The 13,897-nt window shown below is 43.2% G+C and overlaps 2 protein-coding genes across 2 annotated transcripts; one reads left to right on the top strand and one right to left on the bottom strand.

Moving 5' to 3' along the window:
• Positions 1-171: 171 nt before the first annotated feature.
• Positions 172-9,827, top strand: LOC103317340. Its single transcript, XM_031928365.1, has 3 exons — positions 172-234; positions 566-1,001; positions 9,327-9,827. Exons 1-3 carry the CDS (start codon positions 172-174, stop codon positions 9,647-9,649), a joined length of 822 nt encoding a protein of 273 aa, XP_031784225.1. The 3' UTR covers positions 9,650-9,827.
• Positions 9,828-9,981: 154 nt separating this feature from the next.
• Positions 9,982-13,725, bottom strand: LOC116417118. Its single transcript, XM_031928364.1, has 5 exons — positions 13,717-13,725; positions 12,098-13,076; positions 11,508-11,741; positions 10,317-10,802; positions 9,982-10,016 (listed from the first exon to the last, which is right to left on the bottom strand). Exons 1-5 carry the CDS (start codon positions 13,723-13,725, stop codon positions 9,982-9,984), a joined length of 1,743 nt encoding a protein of 580 aa, XP_031784224.1.
• Positions 13,726-13,897: the final 172 nt, after the last annotated feature.

The following is a 13,897-nucleotide window of genomic DNA, read 5'->3' as shown; positions in this document are numbered from 1 at the left end:
GGATTCAACTTAATGGACGATAATTAAATCATATTATTTTAATGTATGTACACGGACTCCAAGTAGTCTCCGTCCGGAGTTGAAGTCTCCCACTTTAGCCGACAAAGTTTTTTATATGTGTTAGGACGACCACCAGGCTCTCCGTCGGCACATCCGGTGGTACCACCGACGATGCAGGTGCATCGTCAGCTAGGTAAGCCGCCACCTGAGAGCTCGCGCGTGCAGAAATGCAAGGTATGCATCTCCACCCGCGCGACCGCTCGCCGTCGACGAGTCGCGTCGACGACAGAGCGGGCAGACCACCGGCGACCTCCGAACTGGACAGAGCTCCCTTTTGGGACCAATACACGAGCTTGCTCTCCACCTCTGCCTTCTTTTTGTCTGTGCCTCCAAGTGCTCGCTGGGAGCACCCACCCATTCCGTGACATCTGGCATCCCTACGTGGGGCTCAGCAGCAGCCAAGACAGCAGCTGAGTTTACGGCAACTTTCGACCGCAGCCGTCTGAAAATTACTCAGAGAATTTTTAAAGAAATCGGAGGAAAGCAGCACGTGGCACCAATATAGCCACCGCAGAATACAACAGCGATAAACCAAGGAGAACAGAGAATTCAGCCGACAAAATCTACGAGGTCGCCGAGGCTCTCGACAACCGTCGAAGCTAAAAAGACAACGCAAAGCATCGAAAAAGCAGTCGGCCGATTGTACAGGGAGGGTCTCGACTGCAAAGCAAGTCCCAAAAATCCACAAAGTCCATCTGGGCCCACAAAGTCGATCTTCGGCCCTCAAAGTCCATCTGGACCAACGAAGCTCATCTGGGCCAACGCAGAAGCAGCAAAACAGCCGTCGCTACAACCAGACAACCGGAGCCAGCACCAGCCTCCACGCGCAGCACAGTTGTCGGCGCGGACCAGCCGCCGACACGCGCGAGCAGCCAGCCAGCCCCAGCAGCGTAACCAGCAACCAGCATGGACAGAGTCATCGCAGTCGCGCTCAGCTTACTGTAAGTCCCTCTCATTAAATATCCACGCAGCTTGGCTTCCGGGAACGAATTGAAATATCAAAACATATTTTTGCGAGCGCCAAAATAGCTACAGTGTAAAATCCGCGCACCGTAAATCAAAGCAAAAAAAAAACTATATTATGGCACCCCCGAAAATAATTAGCGCGGCAAGGAGCGCGCTCCGACTTGGCGCACGCCGCAAGGACAGAACATCAGGTGCAGAGAGCGATCCGCAAGATACGCGAAAACAATTAAGCCGGGCAAATCAGATATTTAAGATACACCAGAAAATACCGCCGAATTATGAAAGAGGAGTAACGCGTACGTTAAGCTCCGCTGTAATAGAGCCAAGCGATTCAGAAAACGAGATACACCGCACAAGAATGACGCGAAATTGGAGCTCGGCTTAAAAACAGCTACTCGAAAATAGCAGCACGGTTCTGCGAAGAACCGAACAATATAATCAGACGGATGAAGAAAGCCGCGAATTAATCGACATAAGGGCAAACAGCCCGGCATTATCATATGCAGGATGATACGAGTTAGACGGTCAGTAGGAGGAAAAAACGAGAAGTTTTTTCTACGTTATTTGTTGGTGGCCCTGAAAAGGGCTGATTGTTTTAATGGAAGGGTAGTTAAAGCGCTTTCTCTTTATTGGGGGCGCAGGCAACTCGTTCGCCTGAATGATTTTTAGTTTAGTGCCCGGGGAAACAAGGAGCACCCTCCTCTTGGCCTGGTTGATGATACGAGGGTCCCTCTGCGGCGTGTTGTTCGATCGCGGCTTTTTAAAACGAGCATATCCAAGGTGTCTCCGCTAAAGGTGCTCGAGCGGGAGGCACGATGATATTGGGCCGGGTTTGCGTACGCGTTATCCCTATCGGCTCTGGCTCCTCAGATTCGTCCTCGTCGGGGGAAGCGCACAAGGTTATGCACCCCGTGTCGGCGTCCGGGATCGTCTTAAAGACCTCCTCAGGCGTCGGTAGCGGAGATGTTGGCCTTGGCACCTCAAAACCAATACTTTCGGGTGGTAGCTCGACCGAAGGCGAGGCCTTGACGGGATCTACCACCACGACCTTGCTGCGGACTTGTACGGTAGGCGAGTCTTTGTGGGCTGCGTCGGGTGATGTCACGGGTACGAAGACGAGTGTGCGATCACGAGTAATCTCCGCACGCGCCCGTCTACGTTGCTGTCTCGTCCTACGATGATTCCGCTTAAAGCGCTGCACCTCCGAGCGATGTTGGGGCTTCCGTGTTCTGGCAGGCATGACTGTTTGCCGAAAACTGATAACGACTCGCGTTTGGGCTCATTTTTATTCCCGAAGCGCGGACATCAGAGAGAGAGGCCTTACTTTTGCGGCGGCTAGATGCGCGGTTACCGGAGAGGGGAAAGGGCGTGGTTCGAGCACGATTCGGGAACTTTCGCTCAACCGAATTGTGATCGAATTATCTAGAATATCCCGCGAGTTATCGAAGCCGGGAATTTCTCTCTGCGACCTTGAGAGGCCCTCCAGCTTCGGTTCCTTACGCCGTCGAGTAATTTCTCCGGGAAGCGAGTTCGCCAGGGTAACCGACTCGATACGCCGCGATAGCCGATTGCCGATTATTAGTGGTGAAGGGATTGATGGCGGCCATCTGGAAGAGGATCCTTGGAGGGCTCCCTAAATAAAGATAGTTTTCGTCGTTTTCAAAGTTTTTTTTATTGAAATTCGTAGGGCCTAAACGCGTCGTAAGTTGGCGAGCTCGAGGATGTTGGGTTCGTATCCGGGGCTATAGGCCACCAGATGCGTCTCTTGGTAACGAAGTCCGGGGCTAAAGCCTTCCAGACTCTGGGAGCGTGTCTGGGGCTGCTGCCGTCCAGACCGTTCGGTCTCCGGAGAGCGAGTATCGCTCCGCGCGAGCTGCCGCTCCTTTTAACCGCGCGCGCGAAGCAGCACCGAAGCCGCCGCGGAGAGGGGGAACTCGAGCGCTCGCGCCCGTGCGCGGACTCTCGCAACGGCGCGAAAATGCCTTACAGTAGAGGCTTCAGGGATTACCGCAGGGCCCCCAATCTACTCAGATCGACATGAAAAATCTTGAGAGTAGATTGGAGGAATTGCGCTTAGATCAGTCCGTGCAAGTAGATAACCCGTGGGGACCAATCGGACAGCCGCTAGAAACCCCCGAACGCCTGGCGATAAATGCTAGATGTCAGCAAAATATCGCGAATTTGTGCGGCGTGAAAAATATAGTGTGGGGCAATAACGACCTAATTACTAACGGCCCCAAGCCTCAGGACTACGGTTTACCCACGGCCACCGATAGTAGGCAATTAGTGGACCCTCCACCCATTTTACGGGTAAACGAATTAGGGCAAAAAGAAACAGACGGGGGATTGGTACGCGCGGAACCAGCTATAGTAAACGCGGCGGGAACGTCGGGGCTTCGCTTGTCCAGGGAACAACTCTAAAGAATAATTAAAGAGTCGATCCGTCAGATAGTGAAGAAGAGGGTTCAGTGCTCGGTAGTAAGGCAAGCCGACGATATCGGGTCCGCGAAGGTAACACCAAACAACACGGAAGAACGTACGCGGAAAAAACACCGAGACGCGACGAAAAGACACCCGACAGACGAGAAAGGTCGCGCGAACGAGGAGCGATAAGACGGCTATCGGAGAGGCGCGAGACAGGAAAAGATGCGGTTGCACGCGACAGTCATAGAAAAATCAGAGACGACGCGCGTAGTCAGAATATCTCGCGAGAAATTCGCAGAAACACGTACGAGCCCCATAGCATCCGTCGCTCACCGCACCGCGAAGCGGCCGCAAATTCGAACAGAATCCGAAAAACGCACAGCTCGCCCAGCCGGGGATTAATGCGATATAACAGCTACGCAACACCGAGACGCTCACATAATGCGTATTACGCGGATACGGAATCGGACAGCGAAGACGATTTTGAGACAGAAACAGACGACGAACTGGAGTCAAGACGAGACAGAGCGCGCACATACGATGACTACTCGAGCGACACACACGATAGCGAATATGAGAGCAGCCCAGGCACCCGACCGGATTGCGCGATATACGAATTAGTCACAAGCGCAACAGACATAACATTCGACGAAAATTACGAAAAGCGGCGCAAAGCCTGGGAGAAAAAACGTTGGTGCCAATTGCAATTAAATCAAAAAGCATTTGAGGAAGAAAACTATGCCCGCGAGTCGCGAAAACCTCGAGTAAACCCGGAGACGAAATCGGAGCGCCGCAGCAGAAAATTCGACGAATCGGATCAGCAAGGCAAGGCGAAAGCGAAACGGCAGGCGACTACGGTTTGCGCGTCAGTAAGTTATATAATCGGTTGAAAACTATTTTCAACTCAGCCCCAGAGTTATCGAACGCCGACAACGACGCGCGGCGGCGACAGGCAGGCGAGGACGTGCTTGAGCAATTCTTGCTTGGACTCAAGCCCCCGCTAGACCACTTGGTTGGAAGTAAAGGGCCAACATCCCTGGGTGCCGCTATCACGGTAGCTATCGGGTATGAAGGGAAGCAAAGCGCGAGATCAGCCATACCCAGCGAAACCAGCGCTGCAAGGGCATCGGCACAGGTGCGTCTAGTGACCGCTGAAGAAGCTAGCCCCGCCGCGGATAGAGACGCAAGGCCGGAAAAACCTAACGAGCCGTCGGACCGCCAAACTGAAAAAATATATTGCACGTGCTGCAAGATGACAGGCCACGCACTTGATGAATGCCGCACAATAATAAGACACACCGCGGAAAAAATAATTCAAAATCCGATTGCAAATAGAGGCAGAAATTTCCGCTATGATAATAATAATGCAAACGGCAACAATAAAGGCACAAATCCAGAAAATCGCAACGCGAGCAACGGCTTCGCAAATAATCTATATGGCAACTAGAATTATAACAACGGGGGCGATAGCAACAACGGCGGATACCGCGTCAGAAATTCGAACTTTAACCGTAATTCCCGGTTTAACAATTACCAAAATAATCGCAATTACGGCCAAAATGACCGAAATAATTACGACAACAATCGCTATAACCATCACTATAATCACCGTAACTATAATCGCAATGATAATTACAGTCATAACCATAATAACAATCGCAATAATAACCGCGACGATAGCCGCGACAACGTTCAAACAAATAAGGAAACTAATAGCCAAAATTTAAACTAGAAGCACGCTCGCCACGTTCCTCCAGCGCCGAGCGCTGCAAAGAAGCACGAGAACAGAGAGAAGAAAATACTATGGGCAAACAGCCCAAAAACTCAGCCGCAATTAGATTTTTGACAGACGGTAGACAACCGCCGATTGTAAAAATAGAGAGCCCTCAGTTGAGGGCTAGAACGGGCAAATTTTACGCAGACTCGGGAGCAGACATTTCAATTATAAAAGTAGGGGAACTAGCCTCTGGATATCCGTACGACGCGCGTAAGATAATAAAAGTACTCGGAGTTACCCCCGGTACATCGTTTACACTAGGGCAAGCGGTCATACAGCTACAAGGGCTGCAATGTGACATTCGCGTAGTGCCGAATGAATTCCCGATAAGCGAATCAGGAATCATCAGCTGGGATATAATAAACGCACATAAGGGTTGCGTAGATGCCGCTAATAAAAAAGATATAGTTATTTGCGACTTCGTAGTAATCCATCAATCGTAGGTAATAGCAGTACTTTAACTATTTCTACTTTGAATGCAAATAGTTTTGATAAGAATCTTTTTAATATGATAAGAAAACTGTATGCAAACAGCTCAATAACTAACGCAGTTGTAGACTTGGTTATGAAAGACATTATGACACTAAGCAGTGAACTCGTAGGTTTACATAAGAGTAAATTGAAAGAAATGATTCCGATAGAATATCACAGAGAAATAGATGATTGTTTGCAAGTATCAAATATTTTTGAAAACTCCAACACAGAATACAGGCGTTTTCGTTACCTACAAAACGCGGGCTTTTTAATCGAGCCAAAAGCAGTACTAATTGGTGAGATAAATGATAATAAGAAAAGTCGTGATACCACGCTTTATACCAAAAAAAAATGTACTGCATCTTTAACTCCATTGCGCAAAGTGCTAACTATGTTCCTACAATTACCTAATGTGTTCAACGAAATAATGAATTTTATTAAATGTGAACTTACTCAAGTTCAACACGTATATTCCAGCGTTTATAATGGCGAATATTGGCGAAAAATTTCTGAGAATTTCGGTGAGAAAATTGTAATAGGATTGTTCTTATACTACGATGATTTCGAAGTATGTGATCCTCTCTCGACGGCAAGAACTGTTTATAAAATCGCAGGTTGTTATTTTTCAATTGCAGGTATACCGCCAAAATTCGCATCGACGTTAGAAAATGTATTTTTAGCGCAGTTTAATTTGACTGCTGACCAAAAAGAGCTTAAAAATGCAAGATGCTTTAAAGATCTTATTGCTGAATTAAATTCATTATTTGATGAACCTATAACAATTTGTGTTGATAACAAAAGTATCAAAATACATTTTGTTGTTGTAGGGATACTTGGCGATAATTTAGGAGTAAACAATTTGTTCGGTTTTAATCAAAGCTTTGTAGCTTGCTATTATTGTAGGTTTTGTAAATGTGATAAATTTGAAGCAAAAGTACTCTGCGCAGTTAATAAAAATAAGATAAGAACTACGATTAATTATACCGAAGATTTAGAGCAACGAACAAACGGAGTTAAAAGTGAATGCGTTTTTAATCAGTTGTACTTTTTTCATCCGCTAAGTCGTCGTTAGGTGTGTCTTTAAACGATCTGTTGTACGTTGGACCTACGATTCAGGACAAACTTTACGTTCATCTAGTAAGGTTTCGATCGCATAGGTACGTTCTCACTGCTGATATTGAAAAGATGTATCGGCAGATACTTATCCATCCCGAGGATCGCCGATACCAACGCATTTTCTGGTATCGCGACGGGAAACTACAGGTGTACGAGTTGAACACAGTTACGTTTGGCGTATCTTCTGCTCCATATTTAGCGATTCGAACTATTCATAGGCTCGCGGACGACGAAAGCGCGCAATACCCCCGAGCGGCCGAGATTCTCAAGAGGGATATGTATGTAGATGATCTGCTGACAGGCTCAGATTCTTTAGATGAGATTTTGAAGGCGCGTGATGAGATAATCACCGTCTTAAAGCATGGTGGATTTAACATCCGGCAATGGGCCTCTAACCATAACCATGCATTAGATAATTTAGATGAGAAGGTTCTGAGCTTGGCACCAGATGGCGAGGACGCGGTTTTAAAAACATTAGGCGTTTCCTGGGCCTCTAAACGCGACGAATTGGCTATCGTAGTCAAGCCCGTAGAAATCCCCCCTAACGTAACTAAACGCGTAATCTTGTCGGAGATTGCGAAGATTTTCGACCCAGTAGGTTTAGTAGGACCGGTAGGTTTGCACGCGAAGTGGATCATGCAGGAATGTTGGAAGGAGAAAGTTTCTTGGGACGAATCAGTTCCACAGAGTTTGTTTACGCTTTGGATGGACTTCGCGAGTCAGTTGTCGTCTCTCTCCAGCGTTTCTGCACCACGCCATGTAGTTTGCGTTAATCCCTCGCGCATAGAAATTCACGGTTTCAGCGATGCGAGCAAAAAGGGCTACGGCGCTTGCCTGTACGCTAGGTCCACCGATAAAGACGAAAAGATCACTGTGCGATTGATCTGCTCCAAATCTAGAGTCGCCCCTTTGAAAGAGCAGACTATTCCCCGTTTAGAATTATGCGGAGCCGTGATCCTTGTAAGACTTCTTTTAGAAACTCTTCCAGCTTTAGAATTTTCCATTGACCGGATCGTTTTATGGTCCGATTCCACTATAGTCTTACATTGGTTACGGAAATCCCCGCAAGATTTGAAGCTATTCGAAGCTAACAGAGTACGCGAAATTCAAGAATTAGGAGAGCACGCCAGTTGGCGATACGTCTCTACCCAACACAACCCAGCTGACGCTTTATCCCGCGGGCAACTCCCGAAAGAATTCCTGCGAAACGAAACGTGGTTTACCGGGCCTACTTGGCTACGGCAAACGGAGGCTTCATGGCCCGCGAACATCGTCGAATCGTCTCCGGATATACCAGGATTGAAAAAAGGAGTCTGTCTCTTCGTCGACAGTGCTAAGGATCGCATGTTCCTATCGCGTTTTTCTAAGCACCGCATGATGCTTAATGTCGTTGCAATATGCTTACGATGGCTTCCTTCGGGCCGACAGTACCGAGGAGAACCCATCACGGTCGCGGAGAAACGCGATGCTGAAACCCGCGTGTTTCGAAGCATTCAGCAGGACGCGTTTTCCGATTCAATTGCATGCTTGACGAAGGGTATTCAGGTGAAGGGGTCGCATATTGCGGCACTTAACCCGTGTTTGGACGCGAATGGAGTTGTACGTGTGGGAGGACGTCTGAAGAATGCAGATATCCCTATAGCTAGTAAGCACCCCATACTATTGCCTTCAAGGAATCATGTCACGGATTTGATCATCCGTGAAGCTCACGAGTCGAACTACCACTCCGGTGTTCAAAGCACTCTTTTCTATTTGCGACAACGTTTTTGGTTGATTGACGCAAAAAATCAGGTTCGTCATGTCATCCGCGAGTGTGTCACGTGTATTAGACACAAGCCCCCTCCAATTCACTGCAAGATGGCAGATCTCCCGACCGCTAGGGTCACCGAATCTCACGTTTTTTCTCACGTAGGCGTAGATTTCTTTGGTCCCCTTTCCATTAAAGAGAAAAAGCGATATAATCATACAGCCCTCAAGGCGTATGGGTGCGTTTTCGTATGCATGGCCACAAAAGCGGTGACCATAGAGATAACCAGCGATTTGACCACCGAAGGTTTCCTAGGCGCGTTCGCTAGATTCGTAGGACGTAGAGGTATTCCCCAGCATGTATACTCCGACAACGGGACCAATTTCGTTGGGGCCAACAACCAGCTTAGGGAACTTTTCGCACTCCTCAATTCAGAAGAGTTCAAATCTAAGGTGAATGCCAAAGCTCTTTCGTTAGATATTCAATGGCATTTTAACCCGCCCTTATCTCCGCATTTTGGTGGTTTATGGGAGGCCGCGGTAAAATCATTTAAGCATCATCTCAAACGCGTAGTGGGTGGGCAACTTCTCACATTCGAAGAGCTCTATACTCTCGTGATAGAGATAGAAGCAATTTTAAATTCTCGACCCCTCTGGTCAATCTCTGCCGACCCCAATGACCCAATAGCGTTAACCCCAGCTCATATTCTGATAGGTAGGCCTATTACAGTTCTGCCAAGCGCTGATTTAACATCTATTCCAGATAATCGACTGTCCATTTGGAAGTTCATCACCAAAGCCCGACAGGACTTCTGGAAGCGGTGGCATTTGGAATATCTCAACGAGCTCCAGCAGCATCAAAAATGGCATGACTCTACTGGAGAACTACGGAAAGGAATGGTCGTCATCCTCATCGATAAAAATCAGCCTTGTACGCAGTGGCAGCTGGCAGTCGTTCAAGAGGTGCACCCGGGAACCGACGGACTCGCTCGAGTCGCCACCGTTCGAACTTCACGAGGGACTCTGAAGCGGAACATCACTCAGCTGTGCCCTCTTCCCACGTCTTCAACGGAAGAAGCTGAATGAATTATATATATTTACACTCACATACATACACACTCAATCACATGTACAACCGTCGAATGTACACCCTCTCGAACGATGATTTCGTTTGCTCGTGTTACTCGCAACGGGGGGAGAATGTTCCGTCGAGACCCGAGGTGTAAGTTCCGCCGTGAAAACGGTGTCGAGCGAACTCAGCGAGTTTTTTTAGTTTTGTTTAATTTTATTGGCTTTAAGTACTTTACATTGCCCTATTTTACATGATGTGTGTATAATACAATAGTTTAATACTTTGGCGAGTATAATACATCTTTAATCGTTACATGTATAGTAGTACCTTCGAGTTGGCACCAAATTTAAATTTTACATTCAATATTGTCGATAAACTCTCCTAAAACATACAAAATATTCTTTTCTTTTATAGCTAATAGGTTTATCACAGAGAAAGGGCCTGTTTGGCACTCTTTTCTTAATTCTTTTAACATTTTTTCCCTTTGTTCATTAAATAAATTACAATTCCAAAAAATATGTTCTATCGTATCAATTGCTTCACCACATTTACATTTGTCTGTGTCTGTTATCTTATGTTTAAATAAACTCGAGTTGAGAGAACTATGACCACATCTTATTCTGTTAAACGAAACTATAGCTTTTCTGGATAACCTTGTATTGTTAAACCAAGGTTTATTACCTTCAATATCACCAAAATTTTCGAAGTAAAAAATTCCTTTCTTTTTTCCTAAATTAGTAATTATATCTTGGTTCTCTTTTTTACATGTTTCCTTAATATTTGCAAAGAAGTCTGAGTAAGGTATTGGGTCGTTTAGAAGTTTTCCATCAATTGCAGCATTCTTAGCCATTTTATCTACAGTTTCATTCCCTTTAATGCCCGCATGAGCTGGGATCCAAACTAATTTAATTTTAACATTTTCTTCAGCTCGAGAAGCAAGTTTCTGTCTAAGCTCTGCAATTAATGGAGAACACCTATTTTTATTATTTGCTAAAGCTAATAAGGCACTTTGTGAATCAGAGAACACAAGGAATTCACACTCCCGTTCAACTGTGATTTTATCTATTACATTTATAAGTGCTTTACATTCAGCCGTATATATTGATGCTTTATCAAGTATTTTAAAGGCACTGTTAAAGTCTTGATCTTCACTCCATATGGCGAAGCCTACAGATGATGCATTGTTCTCATTTAATTTAGATCCATCAGTAAAAATATGGATTAAGTTTGGTTTTACTGGGAATAGGCTGTCGAATTTACTGTTTGGAACTTTGGAATTGCTTATCTTTTTACCGCTATTCAAATCAATATTTGGCATATATAAAGAGTGTTCAAATTTACCTACATATTTTACGTGTGTTTCTGAACTTATGATTGACAAATTAAGAAAACGGAATTCTTGGTAGCATTCAGTTATAAGTGATTTCTTATAATTATGTTGATATGCGTATGATTCACTTATTTCTAACAAATTTTCTAGATTTTTAATTAATAAATTATTGTCATTTGAAAGACATTTAACAATATATTTACATCCTAATTCCTTCATTCTAATATTTAGATACGGAATTTTTGATTCTGCAGCCATTACATTAATCGGCGTGCTCATCCTATAGCCGAGTGCAATTCTAATTGCCGTATTTTGTATTTTCTGTAATTTGTTGAAATCCGAGATTGAACATGGTGAGATGAGGAATCCACCATACTCTATTCTTGATCTTATTAAAGCTATATATAAATGCAAAAGGGATGATGGGTCCGCTCCCCACCATGTTCTTCTTAAACAGCTGAGAATTTTCATTGTAGAGGTACATTTGTCAGTGACATATGAGATGTGTTTTTTCCAGTTAAGTCTACGATCTAAGTACATACCTAGGAACTTTACATGTTCAGAAGTACCCACTGATATATTATTAATACTGATTTGGATATCTTTATAATAATTATAATTAGAATCATGAAATATTACAAGTACGCATTTATCGGGGGCGATTTCAAGTCCTCTTTCTCTTAAAAACAATACAATTCTAGATGCTTCCGTCTCCAGTTTGCGTGTCTTTTCTTCAACACTTAAATTAGATTCTTTATTATATATGCTTATATCATCTGCAAATTGTAATATATTACAAGATATATCAATAATTTTTTCAAGCTTTCTAGTGTAAATTGCATATAAAAGAGGACTTAAAACGCTTCCCTGAGGTAGTCCTTTATTTATAGTTCTTTCAATAATTTCGCTATCTGTACAAAAAAAACTTTTCGCTCTAATATTAAGTGACTTATAAAACAAACTACTTTCTTTGGTATTCCCAGTTCTATTAAGTCGTCGATAAGAATTTCTGGAATTACATCATTATAAGCGCCTTTTACATCTAAAAAAAGAGATGCTACTGTATCTTTTTGAAAGAAATTTTTTTGTATATCCGATGTCAAAATGCTTAGATTATCAGTACAAGCTTTACCCTTTCGGAATCCCATTTGCGACTGTGCTAAAAAACCATTTGTTTCGCACCACCACTCTAATCGTTCTTTAACTAATCTCTCCATAACCTTTAACATACAAGAGGCCAGTGATATGGGTCTCACTTTGTCTGAGGTTCCTTTCGGAATAAATTTAACTAAATACGATTTCCAATCTTCTGGAAATACTTTACAATGGAATATGTCGTTATAAAGCTCGAGTAGAATTCTCTGATAAAATTCAGGTAAGTTTGAGATGATCTCATAATCTATCTTATCTATTCCGGGGGAAGATTTTGTATTTGTGTTATTTAAACAAAATTGAAGCTCTTCAAAAGAGAATGGAAAGTCTAAAAAACTATCATGTTCTTGTTCTTCCATCCCATTTATGTTTCTCAAAGTCCTGTCTACATTCATTTTGGAGGAACACAAACTCTCAATTGTGTCTTTAATACTGTTTTCCTGTTTTTTATTTCCTGTAGAATTTTGGATTCTATTGATACCATTTTTGTACATTTTAATTTTGTTCCAAAACTTACGAATATTTGTTCGCGGATTAACTGATTCACAAAAAGTTCTGACCGATTTCATTTTTTCTTCTTTTAAAGTTTTTCTTACTAAAGCTTCCGTTTTTTTAACTTCTATGAATTGTTCTATTGTAAACCGGTGTTTAATAGATAGTTGAGCATTTTTTCTTAGGCGAATCGCTTTAGAGCATTCTTCGTTCCACCAAATACATTGTGGGTTACTAGACGAGCAGTTGTTTCTGAGTCTAATATTACTGGTGCTTATAGGTTTGTCATCGTCTTTAGAATATGAATCTATAATGGTCTTATCAATGAATTCAACAAAATTATTATATTTAGAAATAATGTCTGAGTTAGTAAACTCCAAACTATTAAAATAATGTTTATGTTCCTCCAAAATATCGTAAAATGTTTCCCAGTTAACTTTTTTTAATTTGTACCTGTATTCTACTTTCTGCTTATAAATTGGATCGCATTCATTTCCAAAAATATTGGGAAATGATCGCTACCCCACCTATCTTCTAAAACTTGCCAATCGCTTACTAAAGCTAGTCCCGGTGAAACAAACGTTAAATCAATATTTGAGTAAGAGCATCCAGAATTCGAAATTTTTACGTGAGTAGGACTTTGATTGTTAAGTAAAATAAAGTTACCTTGGTCCAAATTCTCTACTATTACTTTTCCATTACAGCACTCTTTTGAACTCCCCCATAGGGAGTGGTGAGCATTAAAATCCCCCGCCAAAATAAAGTGTTTGCTTCCATACTGTTTAACCGTGTCGGTAAGCTTACACCATTCTACTTTTGAAATATTATTATCAGTATTTGGAGCTCTATAGCAAACGGTAAACAATATTTCTCCCAAATTAGAGTCAACAGTAACTGCTCCTACCTCGAGTGAGTTACACTTAAAACCCAATTCTATCTTTTCGAAAATTACACCTTTTTTAATGCAGACAGCTAAACCTCCTCCTTTGTTAAAACTTCGGTCAAATCTAACCGTTTCAAATCCTTTCAGATTAAAATGAGATTCTTTAAATAATGGGGAATTAGAGTTTAACCAAGTTTCCACTAGTAGGATTACATCATATTTACCTGCAACATTCTGGAAATCTAATTTATTAGTTATACTTCGGCAATTCCACTGTAAAATTTTAAGATTTAAATTTTTGTCCATGAATTTAAAATTTGTAGAGTCTAAAAACACAAAAACAATAAACGATTTCTGGAATATAATAATCAATAAATTTAATGATATATAAATCTAACTGGCTTA

Source organism: Nasonia vitripennis (genome assembly GCF_009193385.2).
Source record: "Nasonia vitripennis strain AsymCx chromosome 4 unlocalized genomic scaffold, Nvit_psr_1.1 chr4_random0006, whole genome shotgun sequence".
NCBI lineage: Eukaryota > Metazoa > Arthropoda > Insecta > Hymenoptera > Pteromalidae > Nasonia > Nasonia vitripennis.
The sequence above is the reverse complement of the archived record's forward strand: the minus strand, read 5'-3'. Positions and strand labels throughout refer to the sequence as shown.